Here is a 22,121-nt window from a genome sequence, read left to right as displayed (position 1 = left end):
TAGTTCTCTCACCCGGAGGCTCAAAGCAAACAAGCCCTGTCCACACTCCAGAGTTCCCAATCACTTTTTATTCCAACAGTCTTAATTTCAAACGGAAAAGGAATAGAGACATCGAAGGAAAGCCTCTAACATGGAAAATAAACATCAAGTTGAAAATAGCAGCTTGGAGGAAACAAACTCAACTGGGAGAGTAAAAAGTTAAAAGTCATTAAGGACTTCAAGTTCCTTAAGGGTTAGACAAGAACGATGAACACATTCCATCTTATTCCTCCCACTAATCACAACAACACAAGTCACCTACTGGAAGATTTAAAAGGTGGACAAAAGAAGGTACACTAGCAAAGGACCTCAGGACTAGAACAACTGGAGTGGGGGGGAGTTCTCTGGGGTTTTTCTTTCCTCCCAAGTGTCCAACTTGGCTGTAGAGAAGCCTGCAACCTGCAACCCACCTTCCCCCACCACTCACAAGCCCTAAGAAAAGCCAAACGACCAGGAAAGGGTGGCCACCATGACAGAAACCTTCTAACAATCCTGCCGGTTCTTGAGGCAAACATGAGAAAAGCTGCACCCCTCTGTCCCCCAAAAGTTGCTATAGAAGCCAAGTTCATCAGTGGAAGGTCATCTTCCAACTCCTTACCCTGCACTAAGGTGGCCCCATGGAACCCGTAGGCCAAAATATCTAACCTCAGCATTACTGACACTTGGGGCTGGAAAATTCTTTGTTCTGGGAGGGTGTCCTCCTCACCCTGACCTTCTGTCCCCTCCTTGCCACTCCCTCCACACGCAAACCTTCCTCCAATTTGCCTGTGACGTGGCCTACCCCATAGCAGTGAGCCTGGACAACCACTAGAAGCTAGCGGCGCAAGCCCCCAATTTGATCATCAAAAACATATCCAGACGTCACCGAACGCCCCTGGAAACATCATCCCTGGCTGCGCGTCTCCCACACGCCCAGCCGGAGGGACGGCGCCCAAGCCCACCCGTGAGAAGCCTTCTCTCCCCCAACCTGCAGTAGTCACCGCCCCTCCCCGTCCCGCGCCAGCCCTGAGGAGACCTCAGGCGGAGCGCCCGCGTCCGGGAGCCATGCACGCGGACAGACCGGGACGGCCAGGACGCGCGTCTGAGAGCCCCCGAGAGCCGGCGCCACGCGGGAACCGAGGTGCCCCGGGACCTGCCGGGACACTGTCCAGGAGAGCGGGGCGGGGGGGACACCGTCACGTGCCTGAGATGCAGGGCCCGAATCAGGCGTTCTGGGTTCCCTCACGTGCCCGGGCGCCGTCGCGCTGTCGCGCAGTGGTGCCGTCACGCGTCGCGTGCCCGGGCGCCGTCGCGCTGTCGCGCCTTGGGGCCGTCACGCGTCCGCCAGGCTCTGGCCTTCGCAGCACCGGGCCCTCCCGCCTCATGGCGGCCCTGCTGTCCGCCCTCCTCCTGCTCCTGCTCCTCCTGCCCCCCGCCCGGGTTGCAGCCACGGCCCACGGGCGCCCCACCAGCAAGGGGGTGACCTTGAACCCTGACCCGGGTAGGACCCCTCCAGGCCCAAGTCGGGGGTGGTTGCTGCACAGGCAGGCCTGCCATTCATACCTGGGTGGAGACCGGCCCTGCCCTCCCTCCCCTCCCCCATCTCCTCCTTTCTTTCTCCTCCCCCTCCTTCCTCTCCCCTCCCCACCTTCCTCTCCCCATCTTCCTCTCCTTCCTCTCCTCTCCCCATCTTCCTCTCCTTCCTCTCCTCTCCCCTCCTTCCTTCCCCTCCCCTCTCCTCTCCCTTCTCCCCTTCGTCTGCCCTCCCCTCCTCTTCCCTGCTTTCCTCTCCTCTTCCCTTCCCACTTCTCTGCCCTGCCCTCTCCTCCTCTCCCCTCCTGTTCCTTTCCCTGCTCTCCTCTCCCCTGTCCTTCCCTTCCCTCCTGTCCTCTTCCCTCCCCTTCTCTGCCTCCTCTCCTGTGTCTCCCCCGCCCTCCTCTCCCCTCCCCTTCTCTGTTCTCCCCTCTCCCCCGCTGTTCCCTCCACCTCCCCACTCCCCTGTCCTCCTCACCCTGACCTTCTGTCCCCTCCTTGCCACTCCCTCACACGCAAACCTTCCTCCAATTTGCCTGTGACATGGCCTACCCCATAGGAGGCTGCAACGCAAGTACTCTTTCCCTCACCCCTCAGCTTGTGGCCGTCGTCACGTGCAAGGGAAGGTCATCGGGGGCATGGATGCCTCTGAGAGGAAGTGGCCATGGCAGGTCAGCGTGCACTATGCAGCCATCCACATCTGTGGTGGGTCCATCATTGACGAATATTGGGTACTGACGGCAGCCCACTGCTTCAACAGGTGCGTCGGCAGTGCTCGCCGTTATTCCCATGGAGGACAGGCCTGTGAGGCTGACCACGTGGGCGCCTTGGGCGGGCACTTCTCAGAATAGGGGGTGGGGAAGGCGGCCCAGCACACAGCTGCACCAACTGTACCTTCATCTTGTACTATGCAGAGCCATGGGCTCTTTAGGGTAGGTATGGTGCCAAATGTACAATGAGAGGAGGGGGGACGCCTTCCAGGATGACATCTCACAGGATGAGAGGGAAGGGGACACCTCACAGGATGACTGGAGAGGAGAGACTTACTTTCATGAGTTGCTCACTGTACACCCGAGAAGCTCCCCAGCCTCGGCTGTTGGCAGCCAGCAGGTTCTTAGTCATCCCTGAAACTTCCATGGGCCTTGTCAGGACTTCTGTCGAGGCAATTCTGCCAGACAACTGGGTCCCCACTGTGCTGCAAGAGGCTCGCTTTCCACATCCTGGGTGATAGCCTGCATACCCAAGCCACCGTGCTTCAGGCTTCCCTGGGCCTGTGAGCTGGTGTTGGCTCTACTCTCTAGGTGAAGTCACTCAAGCCACTGTGCCTTTGTTCTCTGTCCCCACAGTTACATGAGCATTGAGGTGCTTGATATATACGTGGGCCTTGTGAACCTCAGGGTCGCAGACAATCACACCCAGTGGTTTGAGGTGAATCAGTTGATCCTGCACCCTACATATCAGAAGCACCACCCTGTCGGAGGTGACGTCGCACTGGTGCAGCTGAAATCCCGCATTGTGTTTTCTGACTCTGTGCTCCCAGTCTGCATTGCACCCCGCGATGTGAAGCTTAAGAACATTGCTTGTTGGGCCACAGGATGGGGATCCATTTCTCCAGAAGGTAAGAGAACAAAGTGCAGGGGTCAATCCCTTTATTGGAACTTGTGGAAGGGTTGATGGCACCACAGGAAAGAAAGCATTCTGTCAGTTACAGGGGTGCAGGTATCTGGGGACTGGACTACCCACCCATCAATCACTATCTATTTATCTGTCCACATGGGGTTTTGTTTTATCCCTGGCTGGCTTTGTTGCATACAAAGAAGTAGTTACATCTACTTGTGTGGAATCTACATTTACTATATTGAGATACTAAATTTTAAAGCAGAGTTTTCCTTAAGATTCTAAATTCAACTTAGAAATAATCTTTTTTAGCCTATTTTAAAAAACCTATTAGTTTTTCTGGTTTTCTCCATACAGGCCTTGTATTTTCTCTCTGGGTTTACACCTGGGTACCTTAGAATTTTTATGGCTATTTTAAAGATTTTTAAAATTGAATTTGCTAATTAGGCACAGCTGATTGACTTTTGCACATTGACCTTGTTTGCAGCCACATTATAGAACTCATTTTTAATAGCTTGTCAATTGGTTATTTGTTCTAGATTTTAGAAAATCATATTTCCTTCAAATAAAGGCTGTTTCATCACTTCCTTTCTCATATTTTATCTTTTATATCTTTTTCTTGTCTTATAGTAATGGTTGGAACCTCCAGTAGAAATGATGGCAGATCTCTGTGTCTTGTTTTTATCTTAATGGAAATGCTCCTAATGGTTTACTATTAGGTTTGTTTGCTGGTCTGGAGATTTCAGATTGATACCTTATGCCAAGTTAAGAAAGTTTAATGTCTGGTTTACTTAATTTTCAAAAAAAATTGTTATTGAAGTTAGGCTGTTATATATTCAAGTTAGAATATTATAACTTTAGGATGTTAAATGTAATCCCTATGGTAACCACAAAGAAAATAGCTATAGAATATACACAAATGGAAATTAAGAAGGAATTTAAACATTTCACTACAAAAAACCAATTACCACAAACCAAGATAGGAATGCAGGAAGTGAGGGACCAGAATGCTATAGGGCATATAGAAAACAAATAGTACAATGACAGAAGGAAGTCTTTCCTTATCAGTAATTACTTTATATGTAAATGGATTAAAGTGTCCCATCAGAAGACAGAGATTGATGGGATAGATAAAAACACGTGATCCAATGGCATGCTGTCTACAAGACTCACTTGAGATCCACAGACACAAACTAGTTGGAAGTGAAAGGATGAAAAAAGATATTCCATGCAAATAGTAACAAAAAGAGAGAAGGGTGGCTATACTAATATCTAGTAATAAATATACTAATAATGAATAAATAATATACTAATAAAATAGATTCTGAATCAAAAAAGATTACAAGAGACAAAGGACATTATAGACTAATAAAAAGTTCAATACAGCAAAAAGATAACACAATTATACACGTTTATGTACCTAATGACAGACCATCAAAATATATGAAGCAAAAACTGAGAGATTTGAAGGGAGAAACAGATAGTTCTACGATAATACCCCACTCGCAATAATGGATAGAACAATCAGAAGACAAATAAGAAAATAGAGGACTTAAACAACGCAATGAACCAGCTAGTTCTAACAGCCATGTGTGGAATGCTCCACCCAACAACGACAGCACACACGTTCTTCTCCAGTGCACATGAGACATTTTCCAGGATAGCCCACATGTTAGGGCACAAATTAAGTCTCAGTAGATTTTAAAAGATAGTTATACAAAGTATCTGCTCTGACCACAGCAGGATAAAGTTAGAAATCAATGACATAAAGAAAACTGGAAAATTCACAAAATTATGGAAACTAAGCAACACACTTTTAAACAACCAATGGATCAAAAAGGAAATCACAAGGGAAAATAGAAAATACTTAGAGACAAATAAAAATGAAAACACAACATACCAAAACATATAGGACACAGCAGAAGCTCTACTAAGGGAGAAATTTATAGCTGTAAATGCCTACATTTGTAAAAGAAGAAAGACCTCAAATAAATAACTTCACTTTATCACTCAAGGAACTAGAAAAACAATAACAAACTAAATCCAAAGCTAGCAGAAGGAAGAAAATAATAAAGATTAGAGCATAGAAAATGAAATAGAGAGTAGAAAAAAGTAGAGTCAATGAAACAAATGTTAGTCACTTGAAAACATCAACAAAATTAACAGAACTTTAGCTGGACAGACTACAAAAAAAAAGAAAAGGTGCAAATAACTAAAATCAGAAATAAAACTGGGAACACCACTACCAACCTTACAGAAATGCAAAGGATTACAAGAGAATACTGCAAACAATTCTAATCCAACAAATTAGATAATCTACATGAAATGGAAAAGTTCCTGGAAACACTCAAATTACCAAAACTGACTCAAGAAAAAATAAAAATCCTGAATAGATTTATAACAAGTAAAAAGATTGAATCAGTATTTAAAAATCTCTCAACAAAGAAAAGTCGAGGATTGGATGACTTCACTGGTTAATACTACCAAATATTTAACTTGGTAATCGCCAGTTCTTCTCAAGCTCTTCCAAAAATAGAAAAGGAGGGAGCACTTCATTACTCATTCTACCCCTCGTGAATCGTGAATATAGACATAAAAGTCCTCAATGAAATACTAGCAAACTAAATCCAACAGCATATTGAAAGGATTATACACTACAACAAAGTGGGATTTATCCCAGAAATACAAAGGTGGTTCAACATGCAAAAATTAATCAATATAATATATTGCATTAAAGGAATGAAGGGAAAACCACACATGATCATCTCAAAAGATGCAGAAAAAGCATCTGACAGGATCCAACATCCTTTCATAATTAAAAAAAAAAAAACACTCAGAAAGCTAGGAGTAGAAGGTGCTTCCTCAACATGATTAAGGGTGTTTATGAAAAACTCACCGGTAAGCTCCCACCCGGTGAAGAAAGACTGAAAGCTTTCCCCTAAAATCAGGAACAAGATAGGATGCCCTCCTTCACCACTGGTATTCTATATTGTACCAGAAGCTCTAGACAGATGAATTATGCAAGAAAAAGTATCCAAATTGGAAATGAAGGAGTAAAACTCTCTCTCTTCACAGATGACATGATCCGAAATATAGAAAACTCCAATGAATATTGAAAACAGCCCGACTACTACAGACAATAAACAAATTCAGCAAAATCGCAGAGCATAAGATCAACACACACAAAAGTTAGTCGTGTTTCTATACAACTTCAATGAACAATTGAAAAAGGTAATGAAGAAAGCAGTTCCATATCCTCCAAAAGAAAAACTACCTATGAATAAATTTATCCAAGGATGTGAAAGACTTGTATACTGAAAACTAAAAAACATTGCTAAAAGAAATTTTAAAAGACCTAAATAAATGTAAAGATAACTCATATTCATGTTCATGGGTTGGAAGCCTTAATATTGTTAAAATGTCAGCACTACCCAAAGTGATCTACATATTCAGTACAGTCTCTATCAAAATTCCAGTGCATTTTTTACAGAAATGGAAAAGTTGATCCTCACATTCATATGGAATTGGAAGGGGCCCTGAACAGCCAAAACAATCTTGAGAAAGGAGACTAAACTTGGACAGACTCACACTTCCTAATTTCAAAACTTATTACAAAGCTACAGTAATAAAAACAGTGTGGCACTTGCATACGGACAGACATATAAACCAATGGAACAAAATTGAAAGTCCAAAAATAAACCCATATTTGGTTTTTGACAAGGGTACCAATCCGTTCAAGAGGGAAAGAATAATCTATTCAACAAATAGTGCTCGATATACACATGCAGAAGCATGAGCTGGATCCCTACCTCATACCATGTACAAAAATTAGCACAATATGAATCAAAGACCTAAATATATCACCTCAAAGTATAAGACTCTTAGAAGGAAGCTATTATGAGTTAAATTGTATCTCCCAAAAAGAGATGTTGAAGTTGTAACCATCAGTACACGTGCCTGAGACTTTTTGGAAATGAAGGTCTTTGCAAATGTAATCAAGTTAAGATGAGGACATTAGGGTGTGCCCTTATCCAATATGACTGATGTCCTTGTGAAAAAAGGAAGAGACACAGACACGGACATGAGGAATGCCATGTGATGAAAGAGGCAGAGATTTGAGTGACGCGTCTACAAGCCAGGGAATACCAAGGGTGCTGGCAACCATAAGAAGCCAGGAGGAAGCAAAGAAGGACTGAGAAGGAGCTCGAGCCTGCTGACACCTTGACTTCAGACTTCCAGCCTGCAACACAATGAGAGAATAAATTTCTGTTGTCTGAAGCTGTCCAGGTGTGGTGCTTTGTAATGGCAACCCTAGGAAGCTAGTACAAAAACAGTTCAAGAAATCATGACCTTGAATTTGGCAATGGGTTCTTAGAAATGACAACAAAAATACAAGCAACAAAATAAAAAATTGATAAAATCGACTTCATAAAAATTAAAAACTGTTGTGTATCAAAGACATCAAGAAGGTGAAAAGAATAGGAGAATTTGCAAATCATATATCTGACAAAGGTCGTACTGTGTAAAGAACTCGTACAACTCAGCAACAAAAAGAAAAACAACCAAATTTTAAAAATCAAAACTTGAATTGACATTTCTCCAAAGATAACACACAAATGTCCCTCAAGTAGGTGAAAAGATGCTCAGCATTATTAGACATTAGGGAAATGCAAATCGAGATACCACTTCACCTCCACTAGAATGGGTATAATTTAAAAAGGAAAATAACAAGTATTGGCAAGAGCATGGAGAAACTGGAATCTATGTTCATTGCCAATGGGAATGTAAAATGATGCAGCCCCTGTGGAAACAGTTTGATAGTTCCTTAAAAAGTTAAACATAGAATTACCATATGGCCCAATTATCATGCATAACAATTCCACTCCTATGTATATAGTCAAAAAGAATTGAAAACAGAAATGACATAAGCAAGAAGGCAGATGATGTATCCCCCCCCCAAAAAAAAACAAATGAAGAACTTCCTCTTGGTGAAAATAGCTCTGGCAGAGCCCCAGAGTACAATGAAGAAACTGCAGCAACCCACTAGAGCATAAAAACCAAGCATAGCCACAGAGAAAAATGTAGATAGCATTTTACCTACATCATCCCATACACCAGTCTGCACAGCTTAGTGCCAAGAGGGATTCCCTCAGCTACAACCTCCCACTTTGGGGAAAACGAGAGCAGGAGGACCCAGGCAGGTGTTACCACCACCATGGACACCCTCAGCTTTTGCCAACGAGGACCCTGAAGTCTTGGCTGATGCTGACCACAGTTGATGAAGCTGCCCTGAGTCCACAATACTGTGCCGTCCCCCTAAGAAGGAGCTACCTCTGTGCTATCCTGGAGACAGACCTGCTGCCACCACCGCCCAGCTGCACACCCCATAACATTATCAGTGGATTTCTCAGTAGAAATGGCCCTCACCTGACCACCCTGGCACCTTGATCTCAGACTTCCAGCTTCCAGAACTGTGAGAAATAAATTTCTGTTAATTATAAGCCACCCAATCTGTGGTATTTTGTTTTAAAACGTAGTCCAAACAGACTCAGACACTGAACAACAGACTCTTGGGTCAAAGAGAAGATAAAACTGGAATTTTTAAAAGTATCTTGAAACAAACAACAATGAAAACTCAACATACCAAAACTTAAGGGATGCAGCAAAAGCAGTACTAAGAGAGAAGTTTATAGCAATAAATACCTGCATTTAAAAAGACAAAAGATTCAAATAAACAACCCAACTTTATACCTCAGGGAATTAGGAAAAGACAAACAAACTATGCCCAAAGTTAGCAGAAGGAAGGAAATAATAAAGATTACAGCAGAAATAAATAAAATAGAGAATAAAGAAACAATAGGAAAAATCAGCAAAATTAAGAGTTGGTTTTTTAAAAAGATAAACAAAATCAACAAACTTTTACTAGACTAAGAAAAAAGAGAGAAGCCAAATGCATGAAATCAAATGAAAGAGGACACATTACAATGGATGCCTCAGAGATAAAAAGGATCATAAAGGTCTATTGCAAACAAACATACTCCAACAAATTGGATAAACTAGAGGAAATGGATAAATTCCTAGAAACATACAACCTACCAACCTACAAAAAGAGGAAATAGAAAGCCTAAACAGACCAAAAACAAATAAGGAGATTGAATTAATAATCAAAATCTTCCAGCAAGTAAAAGCCCAGGACCAAATAACTTCACAGTGAATTCTACCAAACATTCAAATAAAAATTAATGTCAATCCTTCTTAAACTCTTCCAAAAAACAGAAGGAGGAGGAACCCTTTCAAACTCATTTTATGAAGCCAGCATGACCCTAATAGCAAAGCTAGAAAAAGGAAAGAAAGTTACTGGCCAATATCCCTAATGAATGTAAATAAAATGATCCTCAATAAAATACTAGCAAACCAAATTCAACAGCACGTTAAAAGGATTATACACCATGACCAAGTGGGATTAATCCTTGGTATGTAAGGGTGTTTCAACATACACAAGTCAAGGTGCTACACCACATTAACAAAATGAAAGAAAAAAATCACAAAGTCATCTCAATAGATGTAGAAAAGCCATCTGACAAAGTTCAATATAAATATATGATCAAAATATATAGGTATGAATATAATATAGGTATGAAAGGAACTTACCTCAGCATTATAAAGGCCATATGGTAAAAGTTCACAGGTAACATGATAATCAATGGGGAAAAACTGAAAGCTTTCCCTCTAAGATCCAGTACAAGGTAAAGATGACCACTCTTGCCACTCCTTTTCAGCACAGTACTGGAAATCTTAACCAGAACAATTAGAGAAGAAAAAACAATGAGACATCCAAACTGGAAAGAAAGATGTAAAATTATGTCTGTTTGCAGATGACATGATCGTATATGTAGAAAACCCTAAGGATTCAGCAACAAAAAAAATCTGTTAGAACTAGTAAATTCAGTAAAGTTGCAGGATACAAAATCAATATACAAAAATCTGTCAAGTTTCTATACACAAACAATAAACTATCCAAAAAGGGAATTAAGAAAGCAATCCCATTCACAATAGCAACAAAATGAATAAAATACTTAGGAATAAATTTAACCAAAGAGGTGAAAGACTTGTACACTGAAAATTATAAAACACTGATGAAGAAAATTAAAGAAGACGCAGATAAGTGGAAAGACATCCTGTGCTCATGGATTGGAAGAAATAATATTATTAAGATGTCCATACTACCTAAAGTGATCTACAGATTCAGTGCATTCCCTGTGAAAATCCCAAAGACATTCTTTACAGAAATAGAAAAAAATTCTAAAATTCATATAGATCCCTGAAAGACTCCGAATAGCCAAAGCAATCTTGAGCAAGATGAACAAAGCTGATTTCCGAGTATTCCAAGCTGATTACAAAGCTACATTTCCTGACTTCAAAATATATTTCAAAGCTACCGGAATGAAAACAATATGGTACTGACATAAAAACAGACATATAGACCATTGGAATAGAATAGAGAACCCAGAAATGAATCAATGCATCTGCGATCAACTGATCTTTGAAAAGGGTGCCAGGAACACACAGTGGGGAAAGGATTGTCTCTTAAATAAGCAGTGTTGGGAAAACTGGATATTCATATGCACAAGGATGAACTTGAACACTTATCTCAGACGATATATAAGAAAATCAACTCAAAATGAATTAAAGGATTCAGTGTAAGACCTGAAACCATAAAACTCCTAGAAGAAAATGTAGGGAAAAAGCTTCTTGACATTGATCTGGGCAATGATTTTTGGCTATGACACCAAAAGCACAGGCAATAATAGCAAAAATAGACAAATGAGATTGCATCTAAAAAGCTGCACAGCAAAGGAAACAACAGAGTGAAAAGGTAATCTACAAATGGGAGAAGATATTTGCAAACCATCTATCTGATAAGCAATTAATACCCAAAACATATAAGGAACTCATACAACTCACTAGCATAATAATAATAGTAACCCAATTTGAAAGTGGGCAAAGGACCTGAATAGAGATTTCTCAAAATAAGACATACAAATGCCCAATGGCACATGAAAAGGTGCTCAATTTCACTTATCATCAGGAAAGTGCAAATCAAAACCACAATGAGACATCACCTCACACCTATCAGAATGACTGTTATCAAAAAGACAAGAGATAACAAGTGTTGGTGAGGATGTGGAGAAAAGAGAACCCTTATACATTGTTGGTGGGAATGTAAATTGGCACAGCCACTATGGAAAACAGTATGGAAGTTCCTCAAAAAATTAAAAGTAGAACTACTTAATGATCCAGCAATCCCACTTCTGGGTATATAGCAGAAGGACCTGAAAACAGGATCTGGAAGAGATGTCTGCACTTCCATGTTCATTTCAGCATTATTCACAATAACCAAGATATGGAAACAACATAAATGCCCATTGACAGATAAATGCATAAAGAATATATATCTTGATATATATCTCAAATACATACATGTTATATTATATATAATGGACTATTATTCTGCGTTAATACAGAAGGAAATCCTGCTATTTGCTGTAATGTGGGTGAACCTAAAGGACATTATACCAAGTGAAATAAGCCAGATGCAGAAAGACAAATTTTGTATGATCTCACTTACGTGTGGAATCTAAAAGTCAAACTCTTAGAACCAGAGAGTAGAATGGTTGCCAGGGACTAAGGGGAGGGGAAAATGGGAGTGGTGACGGGGTACAAAATTTCATTTATGCCAGTTGAATAAGTTCTGAAGATCTAATATACTGCAATGTGACTGTAGTTAGCAGTACTCTATTTTAGACTTGAAATTTGCGAAGAGGGTAGATCTGAAGTGTTCTCACCACAAAAGAAAGAAAGACAATGGTAACTATTTGAGGTGATGGATGTTAATTAGGCTGATTGTGGTGATTATTTCACAATGTATATGCATATGAAATCATCAAGGCGTGCACCTTAAATAGGTACAATTTCTAATAGTCAATTATACCTCAATAAAACTGGGGGGGAGGAGAATTGAAAACCGGTATTCAAACAAGTACATATGTATGCATGTTCATAGCGGCACTATTCACAGTAGCCAAAAGGTGGAAACAACCCAAATGTCCATCAACGGAAGAACTGATAAACTGTGGCATTTCCATACGATGGAACACTACTCAGTGGAATAAAGTACTGATTCATAAATCTTGAAAACTTTGTGCTCAGTGAAAGCAGTCAGATGTAAAAGGCCATACATCATAGTACTCCATTTATGTGAAATATCTAGAACAGGTAAATCCAGAGACAGAAGGCAGATTGGTGGTGACCAGATGTAAAAGGCCACACATCATAGTACTCCGTTTTTGTGAAATATCTAGAACAGGTAAATCCAGAGACAGAAGGCAGATTGGTGGTGACCAGGGACAAAGCCTGGGAGTTCCCTCAGGGTAATGAAAATGTTTTGGAACTAGATGTTGGTGATGGTTGCACAACATTGTGAATGTGCTAAATGCCACTGAATTGTTCGCTTTAAAATGTTTAACTTTATGTGAATTTCTCCTTAATTTTAAAAAATGTGCTTCGATAACATAATTTTTGTAGTAAACTCTCATCCTTCAAGTGAGAATGCCTTTATTCTGCCTGCCTCTTATAGTCTGCATTTTATTTGAGATATAATTTACATATTGTAAAATCCACAAATCTTAAATGTACACCCTGTTTTTCCATGTAAATACTCATGAAACACTCAAATCAAGACAGAACATTTTCATCTCAAAAAGTTCTCTCTTACTGATTTGCAGCCAAACGGTTTCTTCTAAGGCAACTGTTATTCTCACTTCTGTCCTCATTAATTACCTGTATGTTTGGGATTTCATATTAATGAAATAATACATTATGTACTCTTTTGTGTCTTGCATCTTTTGCTCAATATAGTCTGTAAGTTTTACTCATGTTTTGCATATATGATTAGTTCTTTTTTATCTATTGTCGAGGAATATTTCATCTCATGAATACAGCAAAATTTATTTACCCATTCTTCTGTCGACTGACATTTGAGTTGTTCCAGTTTTGAGCTATCGTGAATAAAGCTCTTGTGAACATTCTTTTATAACTCTCTGCATATGTGCTTTCTTTGCTCTTGGGTGCACACGTAACAGTGGACTTCCTTGGTCATGCAGTTCTGAGAAACTACAAAGGATTTTCCAAATGGCTGTACCATTTTACACTTTCACCAGCAATAAGTAAGAGTTAAAGGTGTGTTTGTCTGAAGAAGTCTTTATTTCACTTTCATTTTTGAAAGATAGTTTCACTAGATATGGAATTCTGGGTGACAGTTTTCTGGTTTTGTTTTGCAAGAGGCTCCTTTGTTTTCACCTGGCCTGCATGGTTTTGGTGAGAAACCTGCTGTTACTCTCATCCTCGGTCCTCTGTAGGTGATATTTCCCCTCTCTGGCTGTCTTCAAGATTTTCTTAACTTTGCTTTGCAGCCGTTTGACTCTGATGTCTCTAAGTGTGTGTGTGTTTTATTCTGCCTTGGGGTTCTCTGAACTTATTGAATCTGTGGTTATTGTCTAATTTTGGAAATTTCTCCACCATTATACCTCTTCATATTTCTTCTACCCTGCACCTTCTCTTTTCCTTCTGGGACTAATTCCACTTATGTCACGTTGTTTGCTATTGTCCCTCAGCTCTTCAATGCTCTGCTCTGCTTTATGCCCCATTCTTTCCCCTTTTGTGTTTCAGTTTGGATAATTTCTGTTGACCTATCTTCAAGTTCACTGATTCTTTCCTCAGCTGTGTCCAGTCTACTGATACACTCATTGAAAGGACGTTTCATCTCTGATATTGTGTTTGTATTTCTGGCATTTCCAATTGATTCTTTTTTTTATAGTTTCTATATCTCTACTTAAATTCTTATTTTTTTCGTGCATGTTGTTCACTTCCTAAAAATTTCTTCGACACTTCAATCATAGTTATTTTAAAGTCCCTGTCAGATACTTCCAACATTTGGGTCATCTCGGGTCTGATTCTTTTCATGTTTTATCTCTTGACAGTGGGTCCGGTGTTCTATTTCTCCCTTTTGTGTGTGCGTGTGTGTATCTTTTAAATTGTGGTTGGATGCCATACATTATAGAAGAACATTTAAGACTGAAGTCCCGCACCCAAAAGTAGACATTTCTCTTCTTCTTCCAAGCCATAAGTGGGATGGGGCAGGTCTGAGTCAGGCTTGTGAGAACTTGACCTGGGCTGTGGGGTCTGTTGTTGCTCTCACTCCTTCAATGCACACAGGCTTTGGGTCCTTCCATGATGGGCTGCTGCGACACTGTGCTCAGTGTGGGGCCTGGGGTGTCTCTCCGTTCCTGCTCCATCCTTCACTTTAGCACCTCTGTATATCCGAGCACATTCTTGTGCCCCCTCCAGAGGAAAACTGCTGTTCTTGGCACTCATTGCTAGGCTGGTGTTGAGGGAGGACAAGCCCCAAGTCCCCTGGCCCACCCTCAGTCTTAGGCAGAGCTGTAGGCCTCAGCGTTGGGAATGGGCCTCTGGGTACCCCTGCTTCTGCCTCCGGGACAGCTGAACTCCACTCTGTGTCTGTGGTGGCCCCTGGGAGGGGCCCACCTCCCCCTGGGAGCAGACCTCTGGTGCTCCTGGTGCTGGTTCTCAGACCCCAGAGGTTTTCCCAGGTACGGGCTTTTTCATGTCTCTCCAGAAACAATGCGTCTGTCCAGGCCCTTGGGGCAGGAGTACATGCTGCCCCTCCCAACCACCAGGAGACCTCTGGTCCGCATGCAGGAAGGGAAGCAAGCTGTGTTCTTGCAGGTCCCAGTGGCAGCTGGCCATCTCATGGACACCTACACCGAGTGGCTTTCTCTCTGGCCCCCTGCCCTGCCCCCAGCATTTCTCACAAGCTCCCAGTGGAGGCCAGGGGAAAGACTTACCAGTGAGTGCAAGCCTCCACTCGTCTGGTTTCCCAATATTCTGCACTAGCATGCCAACTGCCCTTGAAGAAGTCACAGAAATTATAGCTGGCCTCTTCCCACCCACTTCTGTTGCATCTCTTCCTTTGTGTTCTGCCAAAGGAGAAACAGCTTGTGCAGGCTCATCACTCTAGTCCTCCATCCATCTGGTTCCGTGGGGCCTCAGCATCCATGTGAAATGACAGAGGTATTTTACCGTACCTCTGCACTGTCTCCACACAGTGTCCTGAGTGATCAGCAAGACTCTCCACTCTTGACTGGTTGCCCCAGCCTCCTAGCCCCATGTGAGCTCTGGGCACTATGAAGTCCCACCTGCCATTCTCTTCCCCTCCATGAAACTGTACCCTCTGCATGCATGGCTCAGGATCCAGCAGCAGACTGCGGGCACCAGGCCCCCTGTGTGCCCTCGGCTCCTTTTTTCTGGAGCGTGCTCCTTTTTTCTGGAGTGCTCTCCTTCTGGCATCTACCTTGCAGATTCCAGCTGCCTGTGCTCTTCCTCACGCATCACAACCTGGAAGATGGAGCCCTTATAGGCCTTACCTCATCTGTTCTCTTTACCAGGGACCACAGCCCTGCTCTGCCTTGTGTCCACTGGGAAAACAGTTGCCTCCTGTGTCGATGCATTTACTGCTTGCCTATGGCAGGAGGGAAGTCCACTCCCTGTTACCCCACATGGCCATAGTGGAAAGCCTCAGGCAGATTTTTAACTGGCTTGGTAGTTGAAAATGTTTCCTAACTGCTTTCTACTGGGCAGCCTCTCCCAGCACCCCAAACCTTGAGTTTGTGGACTCTCTCTATTGCTCTGCATTCCTGTGTACACCATCTAACTCTTCAGTGGCTCCTCTCCTGACGTTACCTTGACAACGCAGCCAGCAGCAGCCACAAACACTGCTGACGTGCAGTTTTCCATCATCTTCTGTCCAGGTACACATTTATTAGCTTCAAAGTTGATTCCTCAAGCTGCAGGCTACAGCTTCCCCAAATACAGCCCCCTTTGATGCCCAGTCAGATGGGTCTGCAGCCCCTATCCAGGCAAGACCAGGCCAGGGGCCATGGGGCCCATTCACACTTTGGTCAGGGAGGCACGAGGTGTCTGAGGCCACTTGCTATATTCATCAGCATAGATGAGGGCACAGCAGGTGACGCCTGCACACTCTGCACCCGCCACTCAGTCACCAGGGACTCAGTGACACAGCCGTTTGTGCTGGAGCCGCAGCAGAGGGAAGGGAATGGGCTGAAAAGTGTCATGGCTCCCACAGCTCCCTTAGGATGTGTCTCGTGACATTTACATTCACACTTCTTTGACCAAATCCTGAGTCCCCACTGCAGAGAGGGGAGCCATGTTGAGGGCTGGGCCAGGTGAAGGAGCCACCAGGGTGAGCCGCTGGGCCTCAGGCTAGGGTGGGCCCTGGGGAACAGTCATGGGACGACTTCTCACTGGGTCTGTGCTCCTTTCCAACAGGCAAGTCCTCAGACAAGCTGCAAGAGGTGCAGGTGCCTCTGATCTCATCTTCCCTGTGCCGGCTGCTCTACGGAGAAATGTCAGAGGTTCAGTCGGACATGCTGTGTGCTGGGGACCTAAGAAATTGGAAGACCACGTGCGAGGTGCGTCCCACTTTGGGGGCAGGAGGCCACGCCTTGGAATTTCAGATGTTCATCTGCTTTGAGCTGGGGGGACCTTCTCCCGGGTGGGTGAGTGGTCCCAGACAGCTCATTCCTCTTGGGGGCCTGGGAGCACGTCACCATGTGGCCATCAGCTGGGCGAGACACCCAGAGTGGCTTATGTGCAGATGGGACACAGGCTCCACTCGGTGCCCAGTACCCTGTGGACCCAGTGCTGACCAGAATAGCCCAGGACTCCGCGTCTGCGTGTGGGCTGTGCCTGCTGACTCACCCCATGACAGCCACCCTCTGCTTGCGGGATAGCGCGGTGAACGCGGCTTGCCTGCAGCAGAGCCTTGGCACTGGTGAGGTGGGGCCATGTGAGTGGGGCCCTGCCCCTGCCCCACAGGGTTGTCACAGGGTCCCCCTTGTGCAGGAGGCGGCAGATCCTGAACTCCCTGCTCACAGGAAATTCCTCTTTCTTTCCAGGGTGACTCGGGGGGCCCACTCGTCTGTGAATTCGACCACATCTGGTTGCAAATTGGAGTAGTGAGCTGGGGCAGAGGCTGTGCCTACCCCATGTACCCCGCTGTCTATGCCCGTGTCTCCACTTTCTCAGAATGGATCCGTTCTCAGATAAAATACACACCCCCACCTGCTCAGCCACTCCCCAGTCTCTCCTCCACCCTGGGGGCCGCCGCCAGTGTCCTTGTGACCATGCTGGCCATCCTGTCAACATTGTGAGGGCTGAGGCCCCCATTCCAGCTTCCTCACGCTGTGTGCCTATGTCCCTGCCCGGCTCAGCCACTCAGGTCTCCTCAGCTGAGCAAGGTGAGGCCCACTGGCCAGGGCTAGTGCAGGGTCGGGAAGTGGGGGGCACAGGGCCACACCTGGGAAGGCAGAGCCGTCGCACCACAGGAGGGTCAGGATGCCTGGAGAGCAGTGCATCCTGACTGAATGCTCTGGGCACCTGAGATTCAGTAAGATATTAAATATTTGCAAAGCAAGTGTCCTAGAAGTCCTGCGTCCATCTTTCCACCAGAGCGCAGGCTCCTCGTGCAGAGTGCCTCTCCCCGGCACTCAGCAGTCTGCTGGGATGACAGGCCGCAGGGTGAGAGGACATGGACAAACTGAACTGCAGCGTCTTACACAGTACAGCCCCCAAACACTGGGCCTGGACCCAGAATCCAGGTGCCGCCAAAGCAGGGCAAGGGACGGTCGCCATTCAAATGCGCAGATCTATCAGATCAAACAGTTTTAAACAGCTCGAAAAAAATGGAAAACATGAGCTGAGAATAGGTACACAGAAAGAACCAAAAAGGTAAGAGCAGAAATCAAATACCAGAAAAGCACTCATTTTAAAAACCTGGTTTCTGAAAAAAATCAAAAAGTAGGAAAAGAAATCACTAACTAATCAAGATAAAAACAAGACCAAGAATACACAGAACAAGAAATGACAAGACGGAAGTGTCCATTAGACACAGAAAGCTTAAGAAATCATAGAGATATTGTATTACAATGTAAATAAATTTTAAAAGTACCACTTTTTAGGAAAAAAAAATAATTTACCAAAACTAACCCCAGTAGAGATAGAAGGTTTAAATAGACCAAATGCCATAGAAGAAATGGAGAAATTTAAGAAAGAACCCCCCCTCCCAGGAAAGCCCTTGGCTGAGACGGTTCCCTTGGGAATCAGGCCAGACCGCCCAGCACAGGGCGTCCCAGCGCTGCTGCACTGCTCCAGACATGGTCAAGGGGCGAGAGCCAGACAGGCCCCAGCAGCACGTGTGTGTGAAGACATAAATCTGGTCACACTGAAAAAGAAGATTAAGACAACCCAGCTTATGAGTTTAAAAATCCTAGTGAAAAATCAGCAAACAGAATCCAACTTTATTTTTCAAAAGTCGTACATTGTAATCAAGTAGGATTTATTCCAGAAATGCAAGGGCGATCAAATGTTAGGAAACTCAGAGACACAATTCACCAGATTCATTGCTTTGCTAACAAGAATAATATTAATGAAAAGGCTTTTAGCAAATTCAACACCCATTTCCAGCAAAAAAAGAAGATAGGAATCAATGGATAATAAGATATGTGTGCCTCAGCCTGAAGTGGGGAAATGCTGAGTGCATTTCTGCTGAAGTTAGGGTCTTCAAGACGATCTCCTTTATCTCCTGCTCTTAGCACATATTAGAGATGAGCCCCCAGCTGCACAAGAGAACCATCTAAGGGAGATGGAAAAGAGCCACTGAAACTACTGCTGTCTTAAAAAGACTTAGAGCCTGTCCAGACTACCCCAGAGAAAAATGTAAAACTACCAGAAACAGGAAGAAAATTCAGTGAAGTTACTACATAAAACATGACAAAATCAGTCTACCTTCCAGCTAGAAGATATGTAATGGAAGAGAAGACAACGATTATAACAGCAACGAGAAAGATAAGATACCTATGGCCTTAACGAGAAATGTGGAGGTCGGTATGAGGACATCTGTAAAATACTCCTGGAGAAAAACAAACAAAAGAAACACCCCAAAAAGTGGATTTCAGTGATGATAAGACATGCTCTATGCTCAAGCAGATCAACTCGAAATGTGTCTCTTTTCTAGAGCTAGATAAATTGATTTCAAAGTTTATATCAAACGTAAGCAAGAAAACCCAGGAATAAAACTAAACATGAAGGCCAGTGATGTGGCGAGAACTAGTCCAGCAGATATTAAATATCCCGTAATAAATAAAGATGCCACGATTATAACAGGCCACAAAGATTTGACAAGTCGTGCCTGTGCATACACACCAGTAGACAAAACACTCAGAATTGGGCCCAAGCTCTTGTGGAAAATCAGTGCATAACAAGTGTGTCAAATTTATCACCGCAGTTATTAAGTTTTTCCCAAAGTCCAATTCGCAAGGCCAGATAGAGTTGGTCCAAGAAGTAGTACACATCCTGACCAAGGAGATTTCTCCCAGGAAGTGGAGAATGATTGAACATTAGAATTTTTTCAGTGGTTCAAAGCAGAACCACATTCATCCCATGCATGAAATATGCACAAAATATGTGTTGAGCACTGGTGTGTGCCAGGCGCTGTCAGGGCCCTGGGGAGAGGCGGCACCAAAGCAATCAGTCTCTGCTGTCACTGGCCTTGTGTTCTGGCATGAAGCTGCAGTCAGGGCCAGAGCTGTGTTCCCATCACCGTGGTCTGTAACGTCTGGAACACTCAAGTGTTTTAACAGCAGTTGGTTAAGACAAACTTAACTGCATTTGGTGTCTTTCCCTTCCTCTCCTCAGTCATCCTTCATTCCCATCAAGGGCCACTGGGGATCCAGCTAAGGGGGACTCAATGTTGGGTATATCTTGCTGCATTATACCCATTTACATGGTGTGTGTGTCCCTCTGCGAAGAGGTAATTGCCGGCCACCCGGGTGCAGCAACACTGCCAGCAGCGCTCAGGCATGCACTGTGTAGCACGGGGCACACTAGCCTGTGAGTGAGGGTTTAGTTCTTACCACATAGATCAAGATGGAAACTCTCTGCTGCCAGGATTACACTTGATAAGACAGTGTTTGCGTGGAAAACACACCACACACTTGTCCCTGTTGGATGGAATCGTGTGAAATAGAATTTGCCAAGCTCCTGTGTTGATGGGGCAGCAAACTGCTCAGCACTGACCTAGGGAGGTGGCTGTGGGGCTGTGTGCTCTGTGCATCCCAGCGGCCTTCCTGCCTGGGCCCCTCCTTGGGGTCTGCCGTGGCGGAGTCACTGTTTCCTGTTGAAATAACTCCGAGAATTGCTGCAGATGCAGCCCAACTACCTGGAAAAGTAAGTGTGCCAGTGACACAACTCTGCAAACATACGTCAGAGTCTGAGAGCAGCACTCAGCAGCTCAAAGAGACAGCTTGAAATGCAGTCAAATTGTCCCTGGAGCTGCCTTAATTTCAGGTTAATTTGGACACTTTTTCAATATTGATCGCACTAAAATTCAAATAAAGACAGGCAAGGAGTAACCTACTTGAAACAACAACCAAGAGAAAAAAAAAACAAAAATGCAAACTGGAGAAAATGTAAAAGACTTCAAAGAGACAAAACCTCTCTTATTTTATCACAATGGACACTAAAGACCCTGATGGCAGGAATCACAGAGGAACCAAGAAGAGTGGTCATGAGAACCAACAGAGAGAGGATGGCGATGGTGAGAGAAGGGCTGAAGCAGCTTGTGAGGTCAGGAGAGGACAGCACACGAGCATGAGGGCCGTCCAGCGGGCGCAGCTGTCCTGATGAACTTGGCCTTGGAAAGGCCTGTGCGCCTCCTCTGGGATGTGGAAGTTCCCCAGTACTGTCCATTTGAAAGAATTTCTTTCTCAGGCATGATCCCAGTCATATTTACAGAGATCAAACAGAACAAACATTGAGAAGCTTTTCTAACTGACGTTTGAGAAAATTTTAAGTGGGCAAACTCTTACGATATCTTGGTTACACTCTCCACGATTAAAGTTTTCACTAACTGTTCATTTTAAACCATTTTTCCTCCTTTTTTTATTGTGGCAAGTATACGTAACACGAAATTTATCGTTTTAACCATTCTTAAGTGCACAGTTAGTTCAGTGGCAGTAAGTCCATTTATACCGTTGTACAGCTGTCACCACCCTCCATTTCCAGAACGTCTTCATCTTCCCAAACTGAAGCTCTTCACCCGCTAACACTACCCCTTGTTCTCTCCTCCCCGCAGTCCCTGGCAACCTCTGTTCCACTGTCTGTCTCTGTGAATTTGCCTGTTCCAGAAACATCACGCAAGTGGGATGACACAGTATCTGTCCTTTTGTGCCTGCCTTATTTCACTCACTGTAATGTTTTCAAGGTTCATCCATGTTGTAAGGTGTATCAGAATTTAATTCCTTGTTAAGAGTGAATAATATTCCATCATATGTATATGCTACATTCTGTTTATCAATCATCCGTTGATGGACATTTGGGTTGTTTCCACCTTTTGGCTGTTGTGGATAAGGCTGCTATGAACACTTCTGTACAAATATCTGTTTGAGTCCTGCTTTCAATTCTTTTGTGTATCTACCCAGAATAAGAATTATTGGATCATATGGTAATTCTATGTTTAATTTTTTGAGGAACTGCCATACTATTTTCCACAGCAGTTGCACCATTTACATCCTCAAAAGCAATGAAGGATGCAGGAGGCTGGCCCTATGGTCGAGTGGTTAGGTTCGTGAGCTCTGCTTCGGCAGCCCAGGTTTCACCGGTTCGGATCCTTGGTGCGGACATGTCACCGCTCATCAGGCCATGTTGAGGCGGTGTCCCACATGCCACAACTAGAAGGACCACAACTAAAATATACAACTATGTACGGGGGGATTTGGGGAGAAAAAAGCAATTAAAAA

General features: G+C 43.7%; 1 protein-coding gene across 2 annotated transcripts; it reads left to right on the top strand.

Moving 5' to 3' along the window:
* The first annotated feature begins 1,398 nt into the window (after window positions 1–1,398).
* On the top strand, window positions 1,399–21,729 carry PRSS38 (serine protease 38). 2 transcript variants are annotated; one of them, XR_006889291.1, is made up of 6 exons: window positions 1,399–1,519; window positions 2,149–2,311; window positions 2,898–3,169; window positions 16,594–16,736; window positions 17,223–17,564; window positions 21,458–21,729. XR_006889291.1 is itself a non-coding variant. In XM_046665659.1 (5 exons), exons 1-5 carry the CDS (start codon window positions 1,402–1,404, stop codon window positions 17,475–17,477), a joined length of 951 nt encoding a protein of 316 aa, XP_046521615.1. In that variant the 5' UTR covers window positions 1,399–1,401; the 3' UTR covers window positions 17,478–17,868. The 2 variants fall into 2 exon arrangements, 1 of the variants encoding a protein (XP_046521615.1); XM_046665659.1 differs by lacking the exon at window positions 21,458–21,729 and having other exon boundaries at window positions 17,223–17,868.
* Window positions 21,730–22,121: the final 392 nt, after the last annotated feature.

Source organism: Equus quagga, chromosome 7 (genome assembly GCF_021613505.1).
Source record: "Equus quagga isolate Etosha38 chromosome 7, UCLA_HA_Equagga_1.0, whole genome shotgun sequence".
Taxonomy (NCBI): Eukaryota; Metazoa; Chordata; class Mammalia; order Perissodactyla; family Equidae; genus Equus; species Equus quagga.
The sequence above is the reverse complement of the archived record's forward strand: the minus strand, read 5'-3'. Positions and strand labels throughout refer to the sequence as shown.

What these genes read in the sequence shown, in the direction of transcription:
- PRSS38 (XM_046665659.1), top strand. Translation starts at nt 1,402, where the DNA reads ATGGCGGCCCTGCTGTCCGCCCTCCTCCTGCTCCTGCTCCTCCTGCCC. An exon ending in GACCTTGAACCCTGACCCGG is followed by an intron (nt 1,520 to 2,148) that starts GTAGGACCCCTC and finishes CTCACCCCTCAG; the next exon opens with CTTGTGGCCGTCGTCACGTG. An exon ending in GCAGCCCACTGCTTCAACAG is followed by an intron (nt 2,312 to 2,897) that starts GTGCGTCGGCAG and finishes CTGTCCCCACAG; the next exon opens with TTACATGAGCATTGAGGTGC.